We start from the raw sequence: 17769 nt of genomic DNA on the forward strand, positions 1-17769 counted from the left end.
TACTATGTTTCTTTCTGAATTCATTTATGAAATAATAATCGAAAGTAATAATGTAACGGAACCAGTAGAAATTCATTTGTTAAGAAAAACTGTAAACCCTTTGTAATATTGTTACGTATTTCTCCAGAGTGTGGGAGTCGTATAATAAAATTTGAGAAAATATATTTACGTAGAAAATGCTGCAACAACAATCTTCAGATTTATTTTATTCAAACCAACCGTAAGGACCTGATGTGAGATTTTCAGCTTCAAGGATCAGAACCATAGACAAAAAGAATTGGAGCTATCTCAACATGACAAGATAAGTAAACCTGAAAGTTTACTGTAACCTTCGCTCCTCTCAATCTTCAAAATAATGACTTTACTTATTAATTACTTGGACTGGACGTTGTTTAATGTGGACAGTAGATGAAATTAGAAAGGAGGTGGGGGAGGGGGGGGGTGGAGATCACACAGTGCAGCGAGTCTCACCTCATGTGACTTGTTCCTTCGCGAGCTCCATGGAACATGCGTCGGCTTCTTCCAGAGGACTGTTAAGGCCGAGGTACGCCGCTATTGACGTTATTTTGCCACAAGCCGTTTCTATTGTAGTGGTCGTGGCTTGGAGACTTGCAATAGGGTGTAGCGTCTCGTGGCATTAGGTAACGTGCTACTTTATGTAGAGAGCCGTTCCGCCACCATTTATATTTTATGCGGTCCGTTCGATATCCGACCGTGTTTCGTAACTTAAAGTATTGGCGCTTGTCGTTAAGTGCGTTTTTGAACTGAGGAGAACATCAACTTACGAAGGCTGTTCAGAAAGTAAGGTCTGATCGGTCACGAAATGGAAACCACAATGAAAATCAGAATTTTTTTATTAGCAGCAGTTAGCCACAAATTCCAACTACCTCTCTAAAAAGTCGCCGCCCCGACTTGCCACTTGTCGTAGAGTTGTACGAGGGTGGTTTGAAAAGTTCTCGGAACGAAATAGAAAAAGGTACTTACGTCACTGAAAGTTTTTTAGTTTTCAGTGTAGTCTCCTTGGTGATTAATGCACTTGGTCCAACGATGTTTCAGTGCATTGATCCCATCTCGAAAATAAGTTTCCTCCAGGCTTGCAAAATAGTTGTCAACTCCGGCTATCAATTCTTTGCTTGAAGCGAATCTTCGTCCACCAAGATAAATTTAGTTTTGGGAAGAGATAGAAGTCTGACGGAGCCAGTCAGGTGAATAAGGCGAGTGTGGCATCGATTCATGCCTTAGTTCGTGGAATTTTGCCATGGCGACAGCACATGTCTGCGGGCGCGCATTGATGATGATTTTCTTCCTTGCTAAACCTGGCCTTTTTTCGCGTATCTTTTGTTGAAATTTGTCCAGGGTGTTAGTATAGTATTGTCCAGTAATTGTTTGCACATTGGGGAGATAATCTACGAACAGAATCCCCTTCACATCTCAGGCAACTGATGCCAAGACCTTTCCTGCCCAAGGAATTGTCTTTGTTTTCTTTGGTGGCGATAGAATCAGCATGTTCCACTGCTTTTACTGTTGTTTTGTCTCTGAAGTATAGTAGTGTACCCAGGTTTCATCTGTGGTCACAAGCTGGCGCAAAAAATCTTGTTCGTTTCTGCTAAAATGGGCCAAACATTGTCCCGATACACTATGTGACCAAAAAGTATCTGGACACCTGGCTGAAAATGACTTACAAGTTCGTGGCGCCCTCCATCGGTAATGCTAGAATTCAATATTGTGTTGGCCGACCCCTGGCCTTGATGACAGCTTCCGCTCTCGCAGGCATACGTTCAATCAAGTTCTGGAAGGTTTCTTGGGGAATTGCAGCCCATTCTTCACGGAGTGCTGCACTGAGGAGAGGTATTGATGCCGGTCGGTGAGACCTGGCACGAAGTCCGCGTTCCAAAACATCCCAAAGGTGATCTATAGGATTCGGGTCAGGACTCTGTGTAGGTCAGTCCATTACAGGGATGTTATTGTCGTGTAACAACTCCGTCACAGGCCGTCCGTTATGAACAGGTGCAGTCGCCATCCCCGAATTGCTCTTCAACAATGGAAAGCAACAATGTGCTAAAACCATCAATGTAGGCCTGTGCTGTGATAGTGCCACGCAAAACAACAAGGGATACAAGCCCGCCCCATGAAAAACACGGCCACACCATAACACCAACGCCTCCGAATTTTACTGTTGGCACTACACACGTGGCAGATGACGTTCACTGGGCATTCGCCATACCCAAACCCTGCCATCGAATCGCCACATTGTGTACTGTGATTCGCCGCAACGTTATTTCACTGTTCAATCGTCCAATTTTTATGTTCCTTACACCAAACAAGGCGTCGTTTGGCATTTACTGGCGTGATGTGTGGTTTATGAACAGCCGGTCGACCATGAAATCTAAGTTTCCTCACTTGCCGCCTAACTGTCAAAGTACTTGCAGTGGAACCTGATGTAGTTTGGAATTCCTGTGTGATGTTCTGGATAAATGTCTGCCTATTACACATTACGGCCCTCTTCAACTGTGTCTCTGTCAGTCACAGACGACGTCAGCCTGTACGCTTTTGTGCTGTACGTGTCCTTTCACGTTTCCACTTCACTGTCACATCGGAAACAGTGGACCTTGGGGTGTTCAGGAGTGTGGAAATGTCGCGTACAGACGTTTGACACAAGTGACACCCAGGCACCTGATCACTTTCGAAGTCCATGAGTTCCGCAGAGCGCCCCATTTTGCTCTCACACGATATCTAATGACTTCTGAGAGCGCTGATATGGATCTGGCATTAGGTGGGAGCACAATGCACCTAATATGAAAGTGGGGGTGTCCGGATGCTTTTGATCACATAGTGTATGTCCGTTCTCATGCGTTTTTGTTCCAGCGTCAAGAGCCGCGGCACCCATCTTGCAGATAATTTTTTTCATTTGTAATTATTCAGTTAAAATGTGATATGGCCTTTCAAATGACATCTGGGAAATGTGAGCAATTTCATGCATTTTCAGTCGGCGATCCTCCATGTCCAGTTTTGGCACTTTTGCAATGATTTCTCGAGTAGTGATACATCTTGCCGACCTCTGCGCGGATCATCATCTAAGCTCTCCCGACCAAATTTAAAGTCATTTGTCGACTTGGCAACAGCTGAATATGAAGGAGCAGCGTGCCCCAGTGTATTCCGGATATCGGCATGAATGTCCTTTGCTTTCATACCTTCCTTTACGAAATACTTAATACTTAAATACTTAAACTCGAATCTCCAGTTTTTCCATCTTCGCAAATCACTACGCGGGAACAACAACAGTGCCACGTCACCGCCACAGCTTTCTTAAAAGAGCACTGACGTGACACGTCTTTACAGGCAACAGTCCAACGAAAATCGCGTGAACAACTCGTTGCACTAGCGCTGACCTCTCGTGGTGACTCTCAGAACTTTTCAAACCACCCTCATACAAACTTTCCAGTACCTTCGTCACAGAAGACATCCGCCTAAGCTTTCCACCAATTCTCTACGCTGATCTGCCTTTCGTTGTTTGTGCCAAAATGTTGTCTTCGTAGCCAGCGGTTCATGTGAGCACAGATGAACAACGGAGGGAGCCAATTAAGGGCCATAATGTGGGTGATCAAACACTTCCTATCGAAAACGCTGCAGGAACGTCTTTATTGCGCCTGCAGAATGCGGCTGAGAGTTGTCTTGAAGAAAGAAACGCATGACATTCATGTTATGTGGGCTGCATCGCTTCGAGCGAAATCTCTCACCGTATCCACATACTTGACGGGAGATACTGTTGTTTGAGGCATTTCTACGTGATCACTTTGCGCTCTGAACCGAAAAGAGTGACGTTAAACGACAGGTACACTAACGACACTGCAAAGTTCCACCGGTTTTCACAGTGGTTTCCATTTCGCGCCAAATCAGACCTTACTTTCCCAATATGCCTCGTACGTCTTGTTAAAAAGTCATTTAATTTGGTGTGCTTATTCGAGATGCCATTGGAGTTCCAGATACAAAATGTAAGGCTGCCTTTTCGAGTAGGCCTATGGGTCATATTGAGGGCAACAGAACTGTGTAATAACCTCAAAAGGTGATTATATTTCATGAAATAGCCGTCCATACGTTCTTTTGTTTCATTGAGGTAACGAATGCGGTTAAGCCAGAAATAACATTCATAATTTCAGAATAGAAGGCCGAGTGTGAGGTTTGGTGAGGGTCGACGCGTTTTGTTGCTTATTTGTCGTGGTTCAGCCTCTGTGCTTTGAGACTGTGTGATTTTGTTGAGTTACGAAAACTGTTGGTCTGTTCAAAGACGAGAAATACTGGGGGCTGTTGAAGATTGACGCTCGGTATGAGGCTGCGCTTGAGTTCCTCAGTTTCGGTTTGTCTGTTGGGCATTATGTGTATGTAGGACTTTATGGAATGCATGCAGTCCCTCTATGAGGCTGGGTGTGCTTAGTTGCAGTTTGTACATTTCGAGTCCTGACCACGGGTTAGTGGGCAGTTTTGAGAGACGTAATGCCCTGGACATCTGACAGCGTGCAGTATTTTGCCGTTTGAAAGAAATTTTGACATCGTTTTCACTGTAGAGGGCCCTCTTCATTGCGATACGTCTCTACAATCATCTTCGTGTCGCAGATGTGGTTTATGTAGTATATCGGTTCACTTTATGGCCCAGGCGGTAGTTACAGGCAGTATCCAAGTCGCAGTATTAGTTTATTTGTTTTCTCATCTCTAGTCTTTAACTAGAACACTTTGACTAGTGGAAATCCTAGCTGTTGTAATTCGTGCTCAACGTCTTGTTCCCGGATGTCGGCCGGTAAATATTTTGTAATGCACGACGGCGCACGGTAATCCGAGCACGAGTACTAGACTGTTCATTGTCACCCGCCAGTCGTCATCTGTTGTTGCGAAGGTGTTGAGGCCACGTTCTTTAACGTCTGAAAGATAGCCGTTGCGACTTTGTCAGACGTATGAAGTAAAAGTCTCAACGAGATGTATTTTCTTCAGGAAAGAATAGTTTAAGGAAACGTGGGACATTTTTCCAAAGAAATTTCCATACGGCAAATAGGGTTGAAGCCCTACAACATGACATGTGTCCAACAAGTGAATGGGAAAGATAAGGAAAAACGCGTGAATTACTGTACGTGGCTTTGTCAAAAAATTGAGACTGGAATGTTGCATCCGCTGCTGTATTTCATGAGTGAAGAAGCGTGGTTGCTCCTGATGAGACGTCTGGTGTTGTGGGAGAACACCAGATACTGGTCAACAAACAATCCCTATAACATTAATGAGGAACCTCTTCACGATGAAAACATCAGAGTCTGGTGTGGGGCTTCCTGTGACATCTCACATAGATTTATAGAAGATTCACCGAAGAAAAGAATGTCAGCAAAGGATTGTGGGCGCCCATCTGACTTTTTATCTGTGATGCAGTCTAAAGGGAAAAGTGTACGTAAATAACACAATAGCTTCAGAATACTTGAAAGACAATATTTGTAATGAAATTTTGAGAGTTGCGCAAAATATATATTAGCATGTTCGACCGCGCAAAAGTGCATTGAAGCACAAGAAAGTCATCTTCGCTGAAGCACGTGAAGATCATTTTCAGCACTTAATGTAGTGTAAAAGACATCAGTTGATATATATTATTGCATTAGCTTATTTGTAACGTCTTTATCATCTAATTACTACATGTTTATCTATTTTTTGTTGTATCTGATCATGGCAGCCTACATTCGTGCGCAATTGGTTAGAAGTTTGTATTCAGAGCTGGTTTTTCGCGCGACACACTGTATATTAACGCACGTTCAGTGGGAGGCTGATGCGCGTGAAAGGGCATATTGTTCACTTGAAATTATTTTAAAGCAATCCTTTTGTCGTATCAAAGTGGTATTTGACCGGCTCTCATTTAAAGATTACCATGATCGGTCGCTCGATGCGCTTTTTGATCTCAGTGCCGGTTTTTATGTACATCCCGGTGTACTGAATCGTACAGGGTATTCGTTCATCTGGCTTCGTCGTGTTCGGGGTGATTGTTTACTGACTCTTGATTTTAGTTTCTTCTGACGATATGTCATTCTCCGCCTGCAGATGGCCGAACTTGTTAGATGTCGAAATCGGAACTTGTTTCTTGGTGTTAATTGTTTGTGTACTTGTTTGTTTTTTTAGCTTGAGTTCACTTTGTTTTTGTTTTATAACCTGAAAGGGTTGATCGGTACACTGTCCTTATGGGATGGGTCCCTGACTGGCAGTGCCCAGTTCCGTCTTTTACATCATCTGATTGGGGCTCAAAGGTTGGTGTTATTGGCATGACCTCATCTGAGATAGACATGTGTTCCTCTGTGTTTTGGCCGTCGGAATCCATTCCACTATATATATGTAGATATTTTTCAATGTTATGTTGGTCACGGTTCTCTCCGTTAGGAGCAGAGGTGTCCCCCGTGGTCGTATTAGTTGTTGGAGGCGGATCTGCAATCTGTGTGTGTCTGTCGTGCAGTATTCAGCACTTGTGACGTTATCGTAACAGCGTAGGCGCAAGTGCGTGTTTCTTATTATTTACACTACTGGCCATTAAAATTGCTACACAAAGAAGAAATGCAGATGAGAAATGGGTATTCATTGGACAAATATATTATACTAGAACTGACATGTGATTACATTTTAACGCAATTTGGGTGCATAGATCCTGAGAAATCAGTTCCCAGAACAACCACCTCTGGCCGTAATAACGGCCTTGATTCGCCGGGGCATTGAGTCAAACAGAGCTTGGATGGCGTGTACAGGTACAGCTGCCCATGCAGCTTCAACACGATACCACAGTTCATCGAGAGTAGTGACTGGCGTATTGTGACGAGCCAGTTGCTCGGCCACCATTGACCAGACGTTTTCAATTGGTGAGAGATCTGGAGAATGTGCTGGCCAGGGCAGCAGTTGAACATTTTCTGTATCCAGAAAGGCCCGTACAGGACCTGCAACATGCGGTCGTGCATTATCCTGCTGAAATGTAGGGTTTCGCAGGGATCGAATGAAGGGTAGAGCCACAGGTCGTAACACATCTGAAATGTAACGTACACTGTTCAAAATGCCGTCAATTCGAACAAGAGGTGACCGAGACGTGTAACCAATGGCACCCCATACCATCACGCCGGGTGATACGCCAGTATAGCGATGACGTATACACGCTTCACCGCGATGTCGCCAAACACTGATGAGATCATCATGATGCTATAAACAGAACCTGGATTCATCCGAAAAAAATGACGTTTTACCTTCGTACGCCCAGGTTCGTCGTTGAGTACACCATCTCAGGCGCTCCTATCTGTGATGCAGCGAAAAAGGTAACAGCCATGGTCTCCGAGCTGATAGTCCATTCTGCTGCAAACGTCGACGAACTGTTCGTGCAGATGGTTGTTGTCCAGCAAACGTCCGCGTCTGTTGACTCAGGGATCGAGACGTTGCTTCACGATCTGTTACAGCCATGCGGATAAGATGCCTGTCATCTCGACTCCTAGTGGTACGAGGCCGTTGGGATCCAGCACGGCGTTCCGTATTACCCTCCTGAACCCACCGACTCCATATTCTGCTAACAGTCATTGGATCTCGACCAACGCGAGCAGCAATGTCGCGATACGATAAACCGCAATCGCGATACGCTACAATCCGACCTTTATCAAAGTCGGAAACGTGATGGTACACATTTCTCCTCCTTACACGAGGCATCACAACAAGGTTGCACCAGGCAACGCCGGTCAACTGCTGTTTGTGTACGAGAAATCGGTTGGAAACTTTCCTCATGTCAGCACGTTGTAGGTGTCGCCACCGGCGCCAACCTTGTGTGAATGCTCTGAAAAGCTAATCATTTGCATATCACAGCATCGTCTTCCTGTCGGTTACATTCCGCGTTTGTTGCAAGTCATCTTTGTGTTGTAGCAATTTTAATGGCCAGTAGTGTAGCTTTGTGTACAGTTCATGGAGATATATAACAAGCGGAGATGGCGCTACGGATTACCGCTGTAAGTTGCTTTAACGCCGGCGCCGCCAATTATAGACGCCACAAAACAGTAGCAGACTACTATTTACGATTGCTTCTTGTTCTTAATTTCTGTCGTGTTCACGCAATAGTTCTTTTAAACAGAAAATGTTAAACTGTTAAGGAGAATAACACAACGCCAGGAAGACATTTTCAGACGTTTTTCTGGTCGTAAATGCATATTTGATCCAGTAACAAGAAGCGTTTCGTCTCGTTAATGAACTCTCTTCTTGTTACACCTTTCGAATAACCAAAAAGATGTGATGTGATGTGAGAACGCTGTTTCCGTAATTCAGCATGTTCCTGAATACGGACTGACGAAACTAATGTTCGGTCTACGTCCACCTCCCGAAAATGCTGAGAACATATTTTGCTAGGTTTGGTTGGTTCCAGTCTTTCGTTCTCATAGGGTTCACCCATAGAGATGTTCGAACTGTATTGATGGGAAATCTAAATTCAAATGACAGAAATAAAACCACTACGGTAAAAGTAAACAGAGCAACCAAAATTCGTGTATATAAAAGAAAATATCGCTTGAACGACTCGACTTAGGAATGAAATGTGATTCCTTTTCACCTTAGGCTATAATCGGAATGATTAGTACAGCCATAAATTACGCAAGCTGGGACTCTTTTTTATTATCAAAACAAGTCCACTATAAGCTGATATTTCGGGCAACAGACATGGGGGACGTCGGCATCAAGTATGTGACGTCATGACAACTCTCCTTATTATACCTCTGTCTACAAATTGGAGTACCGTGGAAACACATTTAGCTAGGATATTGACTCGGGTGCCTTTGTGAAGAGCTTGCGTAACACTACTAGGACCAAAAGCGAGACTATGTAAATATTTGTCACAATGTAAGTGATAATCGGAGTTAAATTTAAAACTACAAAAAGATGAAAGATATCCTCTCATATGATCGTAAATATGCTTGGAACTGTAGAAAATGCAAATCAGAGGAAAGCTCGCGTCGAAAGGAACCCAGAAAACCTGAATGTTCGAGTTGCGAACGAATACGAGAGCTGCGGTAGCATAGAAAAGGAAATGAAAAAACGTGCATAGCGATTAGGCAGCTGACACATCGGGTACACAGTCCAAACTTGTGATTTATCTGTTCTGTAACTGTTGCACTACTGTGTGTGACCACTGTATTGATAATTAAACTATATGTTAATGGGAAACCTTTCTTTTCACTTTATCCCGGCGTCTTCGCGAAAAATTAGAAGCACGAGTCCGAATTGCGCACAAAAAGTTTTTGTTCTAGGTTCTTGGTATCTATCTCAGGAAATGGTGTCATGTGCTGCTCTCAGTAACATCTACTTGCCCGGCCATAATAATGTGTGGCTTAGTTTTTGACTTCCGCTAGTAGTATCATTCCAGGAGCCCGTAGAGTGTCCGTCACAAAAACTCGAAGTCAGAGAGAACAGAAACTTTAGTAATAATTTGAGCCTGGCACTGGAAAATGGAGGATAGGGAGGCTTCTTAGCTGAAAGATCCACTAATATGCTGCGCGACCCTCGGAATGCACCAAGCAAAAGAGGATAGAGTTCCACATCCAGGACACAGAATTATCTAAAGCCGTGCTACATCATATTCACCCTTTAGTGAGACAGGAAGTCTATAGTCTCTGTTTGAAAAAGGAAAGTACTAAAGTGAATGGACTCGACAAACCAGCAGGATCTCGAAGTATCATCGGGACGTCAGAAGAGAACATCCGAAGGAGCCATGCAGAAGAAAGGAAGTAAACGGAGAGAACAGCTACCAGCAACAGAAATCAAAGCCCAACGACTGAAAAATATTAGTTCCAAAGATGAGCATCAGGAATGAGATAAAGTGTAACAGTTGAAAATATTAGATTTCTACAATATTACTGAGGTTTTCATGGCCACTAGGTGACGTATTGTCTGTTGGCTTCTGTTTCGGGTTCTTCGGCAGACACTTGTTCGACGATTTTTCCGACGTTTCGCCAGGACGAATGGCTGGAACTGTCAAAGCTTCGCCCTCCCATTCCGCCACCGGCTAAAAAACTTGACCGAATAACCCGAGACAGAAGCCAAAGGGCAATATGTCAACTATTCGGTATCTCACTGATATTGATCAAATCGTAGCTTTTTCTAAACAACAGCTTAGAGATCACAAATTAGTTCCATTAACACCAGCATCGTTTATGTTATTTCTAATTTTCATGACATAGTCAACTTCTCGTGACGGAGCACCACTTCGCTCCAAGCTTAGCATGGCAAAATAGGGGTTCAAGTGTCCCAATTTGAAATCATATAACATTTCACTTACGCCCTTGCCCACTCAGAATGTCGGCTATGAGACCTGTAAGATTCCTTAAAAGAACTGTTGAATTTGTGGTTTACTTAAAGTGTAAGAAACAGTATTTTGTCAGAAATAATGAAATTGTTAAATTGTTAACGAAACTGAGTTGCCTTGGCCATTTAAACTGCAGTCCATCATTCAGGAAAAATAACAGCCCTGCTGTTGAAAATACCTAACAGTGATTGTTCTGTGCAAGAAGATGTCGACTATATTCGCGGCCACTGAAGCTACAATCAGTTGTTCGATTGCTTGGCGTATTACTCACTACCTTAACGGAGTACAGTGACAGGTAAGTTTATAAATTTACACAGGAAGTTACTGTAACGTGGAATACATTTGAACAACACAGTAACGATATTTGTTTAGGGGTCCATCTAGTTTCTTTATTTCAGCATACAAAACAATGATAAACAACTCGGTCTTATTTATGCTGTTAAGTGCATTGGGTTACACACCATTATTAGTTCAAGACTGGCAACTGCTTGCTCTCGAAAATCTCTGACATGGCATACGCTGACAGTCTCGGCGTTCTGGTTTTATTCGCACTGTCGAAGTCGACTTCATACAGGCCCATCTTGATCCTGTGAATAAAAAAGATCATAAGTCGACATATCTTCCACTGCATTTAAGATTTGGCATACAGAGGGTCCCAGGAGGTTCAAATGGCTCTGAGCACTATGGGACTTAGCTTCTGAGGTCATCAGTCCCCTAGAACTTAGGCAGGATTCGAACCTGCGACCGTAGCGGTCGCGAGGTTCCAGACTGTAGCGCCTAGAACCGCTCGACCACCCCGGCCAGCGGTCCCAGGAGGAGTGGATAATATTCAGTGATATGACAGGAACCACCATTCGAAGCAGAAAAAGTGTAGTAAACATACGCTCTGAAATGCATCCCTGAGGAGTATTTTCATCTTCCTTAACTCGAAACGCATCTCTTCTACTGAACATGTGCTCATAGCATGGTATGCATTTTAGAGTCATGTTTACTAGGCAACTTTTTCTTGTTTCGATCCATACTACCACCTCGCAAAATAATGAACAGCGAATAACTTGGAGTAGAATAGATTTGTTTCACAGCATCGAGGATGAAGAAGTGGTCACAGCTCATAATCTATGGATGTTAAGCCCCATATTTACTACACTTTTTTTTTAATCCGAATGATCGTTTCTGTCATGTCCCTGAATATTGACCATTCCTCCTGGGACACCACGTGTATGTATAGTTCTATTCACAGTAAATCAGCTATCACAATACCCACAAAAGTAGCTCCTGCACACTATATGCCACAGAGTCTTCAACACTACATAAATAATAAGTAACGGGGCACATTCTTTTCTCGGTCAATTTCGGTTGAAAAATGCGGAATTTCTTGCGGGACAATGTTGAAAAATATATCGGCCCAACCACTTGTTTATAGTGTAAAAGACTAAAATTGACGCGTTTCGGAAGTCAAGCTTCCATCATCAGAATAATAAACAGTAAAAGAACCTGTTAAAACTCTCTAAAATGGAACGTGCACCAGGCACAATAAAATTGATAATAAAATTAAAACATCGTGGCTACTTCCCTTGTTGCAGCCGTGTCTTATGCGTAACTACAGCTCACTTTTCGAAATTATTAAGCCGGAAAGCATCGCTATGTTCTTTGTGACGTACTTTAAAGGACCTACCAGTTTGGCCTACATAGCTTGGCCTACATAGCTTGCCTACATAGGCCAAACTGGTAGGTCCTTTAAAGTACGTTACAAAGAAATGTTATTTGGGAAACGGGACACCCCATGTTGGGAATAGATCAGGATCTCGTTAGTTTACATAGACAGGACAAAGGCAAAAAGCTGGATCTACTACAACAGCTGGAAATTACGATAGATAGCGTGGATAATCAGAACACACTGAATGAACAGCTAACTGGTGATACAAATAACTTTTTCAAACATTTCACTCGTTTCTTTTAGTAACTACGTTTTTAGCAATTGGCAGGATACCATCATTTCGTGAGGTCCTTGGAACATGTATACGTTATCTGTTTGTATAGACATCTCCGTGACTTCCTTGTTCACTTGCGCGTGAGCTCACTCGCGTTTCAGTGTCGTGTTTGGCTACCTGGTGTGTGGTATCAACGAAGACGCACGGGCAGTTTACGACGATAGAGGATAGAGCCATGTGGTTAGATGTTGAATACCGTAGGCGACACCATTTTAAAGTTCTCTATATTTGGACGGCTATGTGGAGATGCACCTTGGAAGACACGGCCGCAACAAGTGAAGTAGCCACGATGTTATAATTTCATTATCAATTTTATTGTGCCTGGTACATGTTACATTTTAGCGAGTTTTTTTTATTATTCTGATGGTGGAAGCTTGACTTCCGAAACGCGTCAATCTTCGCGTTTTACACTATAAACAAGTGGTTGAGCCGATATATATTGTTTTAACATTGACGTACATAACCAAGACCTCTCATCCAGTATGGATAAAATCAAAGTTCTTGCGGGACATAGTGGACTATTCCTGCTTCGGCTCCTTTAGCTTAATGACATTTGCGGCGGGGCTGTTCGTATCCTTCAAAATGGCGTCTGTAACGGAGGTGCGTTCCAAACAGTGAGCTGTCGATCAGTTTCTTTTGGCGAAAAATCAGAGCGTCTCAGACATTCATAAGCGCCTGAAGAAGGTTTGCGGAGACTTGGCACTGAATAAGAGCACACTGAGTCTGTCATCATCGCAACAAGGTCGCGCAATCCCGTCCGATCCCCCGCGTGCCAGCTGGCCGCACACAGCTGTGATTCCTGCAACGCTGGAACGTGCGGACACTCTCATTCGAGGTGACAGACGGATCACAGTCACACACCTTAGCTGTGCAACTGGACGTCTCTGCCGGTAGTGCTCACGCATTCGTCCACCATTTGGGATACTCAGGGGTGTCTACCTGATTGGTTCTCGCCGCCTAACAGGAGACCATAAAGAGCAACTAAGGACCATTTGTGCGGAATTACTTGCTCATTACGAGGCTGATCGTGGACATTGTTACAGGCGATTATACATGGCTTCATCACCTCGAACCGTAAACAAAATGGCTATCCATGGAGTGGCGCCGCACCACCTCTCCTCCAAAGGAAAAAGTTCAAAGTCACACGCACCCTCATACAGTGAAGTCTGGACTTTGAAACGGTTATTCTATTTGATGTCCTCCCTCAAGGCGCAACGATCAACTCTGAAGTGTATTGTGCTACCCGCACGGAATTGAAGAAGCGACTTTAGCGTGTACATGCCACAAAAATGCAAACGAAGTTATCCTTCTCCATGACAACACAACGTCTCACGTCGGTCTGCGCACTCGATAAGAGCTTACAAAACTTCATTTGACTGTTCTTCCTCATCCACCCTACAGCTCAGATCTCGCACCTTCCGACTTCCATCTGTTTGGCCCAATGAAGGATGCTCTCCTCGGGAAGCAGTGCGTGAATGAAGGGGAGGTTATTGATGCAGCAAGACTTCCGCTCCAACGCCGACCATTAGATTGGTACGATGCGTCTCTCCAGTAAGGCAGCGGAGGGCCGTCGCATTGTACGGAGATAATGTTGAAAAAGGTGTTATGTAGCCGAAAGAGTGGGGTATAATATGGTGTATTGGAATCCTGAATAATATCATCCTGCTTTCAGGAAAAAAATGTTGCAGTACTTATTAAATGCCTCTCTAGCATTGTAAAAAAAACTGTGTCGCTGTATGGGAAAACATCAGCGATAGCTTAGATAGAGCATAAAGGCTGTCGCCACGCTACAACAGTCTTCCACAATAACTTTTCACGGTGTCCTCTCAGCATGAGGTCTGAAAACATGTCATCCTGGCAGGAGACATCTTTCCAGCAGCAGTCTTACAGAGCAGGATGCACGATTCGACAATACAATGGTGGACATAAAAATCTGAACAGCAGGAAGTACAGAAAAAAATGAAATTTTGCTTATTGTGCGTATACAGTATAGTAGGAAGAACACATGATTAAACTTGTAGAATGCTTGGGGATATTCTGGGTGTTGGTACACAGAGTTGCCACCTCCGGCAGCAACAATGGCTCCAATCCGACTGGATATCGACTCGAATAGAGCTTGGATGAGAGATACGGCTACGTCAATCCACGCAGCTTCACGTCTGTGCCAAAGTCCATCGATCATAGTGCCCAGCGAATGGTGGTGTGCCAATCTCTTAGCAGTCGATAACCAGATGTTTTCAGGGTTCCACAGTGTCATTTCCGACACCATCCGTTTCGAGGTAGATCAAGACAGCACAGATAACATGCTCTTTTGAAATGGCTCTGAGCACTATGGGACTCAATATCTGAGGTCATTAGTCCCCTAGACTTAGAACTACTTAAACGTAACTAACGTTATGACAGCACACACATCCATGTCCGAGGCAGGATTCGAACCTGCTACCGTAGAAGCAGCGCGGTTCCGGACTGAATCGCCTAGAACCGCTCGGCCACAATGGCCGGCAGAAAGGGCACACTCACCGGTCCTGTGCACCAGAGGAGACCACTTTGAGCACCTAATGGACACCATATTTTCTTGCCAGGTGCTAAGTTGTATGACAATAAATATGTATGCAGAGTGAAGCTACAAATGAAAAATTGTACCAAGGCCGGAATTCGAACCCAAGTCTCCTGTTCACTAAACAGATGCGCTAACCACTACGCCACCCTGGCACAGTGGCTTTGCACAACTGCACGAACTATTCGAGCACACCTCTCTCCAGAGTCAAAATTCCAATTCATGCCTCAGCCCATTTGGTATTCGCCCTACACTCAAACATCATTGCAGAGACTCTCAGACTGTATCGGAATAACACCTAAGCATCGGACGAAATGGACTATCTTGCCGGAAACCTAGGGTAGCGTAGTGGTTAGCACATGTGTCTAGTGAGTAGGAGACCTAGGTTTAAATTCTGGCCTTGTACAAATTCTCTTTCTTAACTTTAGCTGGCATACATACACCATAGTTGTTTGAGATTTGAAGAGGTATCTGGAACTATATAGCATCACATGATCACAGGACCTATGAATGGGTTTCAGGCGGAATCCCGTGTTTCGTTCGTTGCTCAGGTGCTGTTCCAATACAGATGGAGAGCCTTTGCAATGGTGTTTGAGTTTAGAGGGAATACCAAGGGGCTGAGGCGTGGATAGGAATCTGGATTGAGGAAGGAGGTTGTGCTAGAGTAGTCCGTGCAGTTGTGAAAATCCACTGTGCCGAGCTGACGTAGTTGTTAGCGCATCTGCCTAGTGAGCAGGCGACCCAGGTTCGCAGCCCAGCCTTGGTACAAATTTTCATTCGTCACTTCAGTCTGCATAAATACATCATAGATTTTTGAGACCTGAAGTAGTCTCTGGAACCATTTACAAATTTTTGTGGTAAGGTCTTATGAGACCAAACTGCTCAGATCATCGGTCCCTAAGCTTACGCACTACTTAATCTAACTTAAGCTAAGGGCAACACACGCACCCATGCCCCCCAAGGGAGGACTCGAACCCCCGACGAGGGGAGCCGCCCGGACCGCGACAAGACGTCCAAGACCGCGCGACTACACCGCGTAGCAACCATTTATATTCATTTGATTAAATAACTAATGCGTCTGGCAACATTCGTTCTCCGTGGAACCTCCTCCTAGGCGTAAGTCCATCTTAATGCTGTATACAGAACGGGACTCCCCTGAAAGGACGGCGTTTTTGCGGCGTTTTTGCGGCGTTTTTGCGGTACCGTCGGGAGTATCGCTGTCGGCGCGCGTCTCGGCCACCGCGTCAAGGGAAGCAGCAGCAGTGGTCGCCGTGCTGAGAGTCCGTGGTGCTCCAAACATCGTCGTACATGATACACTGACAACTTGCGCAGTGGCTGTTGGGAACGACTGGAGGCCAACCTCGCCCCACGCATAATGACTGCCGCGGGCAGAGGAGCGATAAGGGAGAGGCAGCTTCGTCTGCTTGCCGCAGTCCTGACATCGTTATCCTTAACAATGTGCACAGTAATACTTGGCGTCTAGCGGTAGCGTAATGTTGGCAGCACTCGGTTATAAATGAGTGTCTTTCAACTAGTGTCGATATTCTCCCATTCTGGCACCACCAATAAAATCGTCCAGTAAACATGAGCAAGCAGTACTTCATTCATTGCAATTTGCTGGCTCGAGCTATGTCATGTGGCACTACGATCCTGCACGACAGAGTGAACAATATGTATGTCCTCCCAGCTGATAGACATGTTGGGCCATTGAAATTCCGCTTGGCATTGAGTATGGTCCTCTTCAGTCCATCGCCGGCCGCGGTGGTCTCGCGGTTTTAGGCGCGCAGTCCGGAACGGTGCGACTGCTACGGTCGCAGGTTCGAATCCTGCCTCGGGCATGGATGTGTGTGATGTCCTTAGGTTAGTTAGGTTTAAGTAGTTCTAAGTTCTAGGGGACTGATGACCACAGCAGTTGAGTCCCATAGTGCTCAGAGCCATTTGAACCATTTTCTCTTCAGTCCATCATTCCTTATTCACTTGAAAGTCGTGGGATCCCAACTGACAGGGACAGCAATATCGCGGTCGCGATAGGTCCCATACACTCGCCATCCAGAATTACGTTCTGTGTCCTCCCTGCCAGGAAATCTTCAGTCCAGTCAAAAATTTTGTTTGATACGCCTTGTGATCTAAGATTCAACGCTAAATGGACGTCAAGGATATTGAACCATAGTTTTGTAAATCATTTCTGGTACCTTTCTTGTAGATGGAGTGGCCTATGCTTTGTCCAAATACTGGGCACGGTTTTTAGTTTTAGTAATAAAAGGTGATGTTAAAAGAGGAGCTAGCCCGGCCCTAAAATCTGAATAGAATCTGATAGAGATTCCAGTGGGTCGTGGAGCTCTGTTCAGTTTGAGCTGTACTGCTGCGTGCAGATTTGTCTTTGTTGAGAGTTGAGATGTGAATGGGAGGACTACTGGGCTGCTTACAGCAAGCGTCCAATATGCAGACTCGATTCCTGTGATTTGAGAGTAACCACAATGGCAACTGATACGTGAGAAATGTTTTATAGCTTGAGATACTTTCTGTCATTCAAACAATTCCTTGCTGTACCGTTCAGCATGGCAGTTCTCAGCCGCTTGCAGTACCTTCAGACACTGACTGACAACAAAAGTTAAACACATGGCAGCACGCGCCCCACTTTTCGTTGTATTTTCTACCTCTGCCTTCCCCCCCCCCCCCTCCTTCCTCCCCCCTCCTTCACCCCCCCCCCCTCCCCGCCCCTCCCAACCAGTCGTACCTCGCAAGGATCCCATATTAATGTACAGTCTGATGTAGATGTATTGGGTATGTAAATGGTTAGAGTTGCTGTGGCGTCTCACGGCTACGATGACCACCAGAGTGCTTTACCGTTACCACCACGTGACCATTTTACCAAACCATACAAGTTATGT

At 44.6% G+C, this 17769-nt stretch overlaps 1 protein-coding gene across 2 annotated transcripts in view; it reads right to left on the reverse strand.

The window, feature by feature from the left end:
- Positions 1-10693: 10693 nt before the first annotated feature.
- The window catches only part of LOC126281551 (myrosinase 1-like), a 70707-nt gene continuing 63631 nt past the window's right edge, over positions 10694-17769 (reverse strand). Inside the window, exon 11 of one of the 2 annotated variants that reach the window (XM_049980615.1) lies at positions 10694-10917. In XM_049980615.1, coding sequence (XP_049836572.1) covers positions 10797-10917 — 121 coding nt within the window. In that variant the 3' untranslated portion in view covers positions 10694-10796. The remainder of the gene's footprint in view (positions 10918-17769) is intronic. The other variant, XM_049980616.1, reaches the window with a different exon arrangement.

This window comes from Schistocerca gregaria, chromosome 7 (assembly GCF_023897955.1).
Source record: "Schistocerca gregaria isolate iqSchGreg1 chromosome 7, iqSchGreg1.2, whole genome shotgun sequence".
Taxonomy (NCBI): domain Eukaryota; kingdom Metazoa; phylum Arthropoda; class Insecta; order Orthoptera; family Acrididae; genus Schistocerca; species Schistocerca gregaria.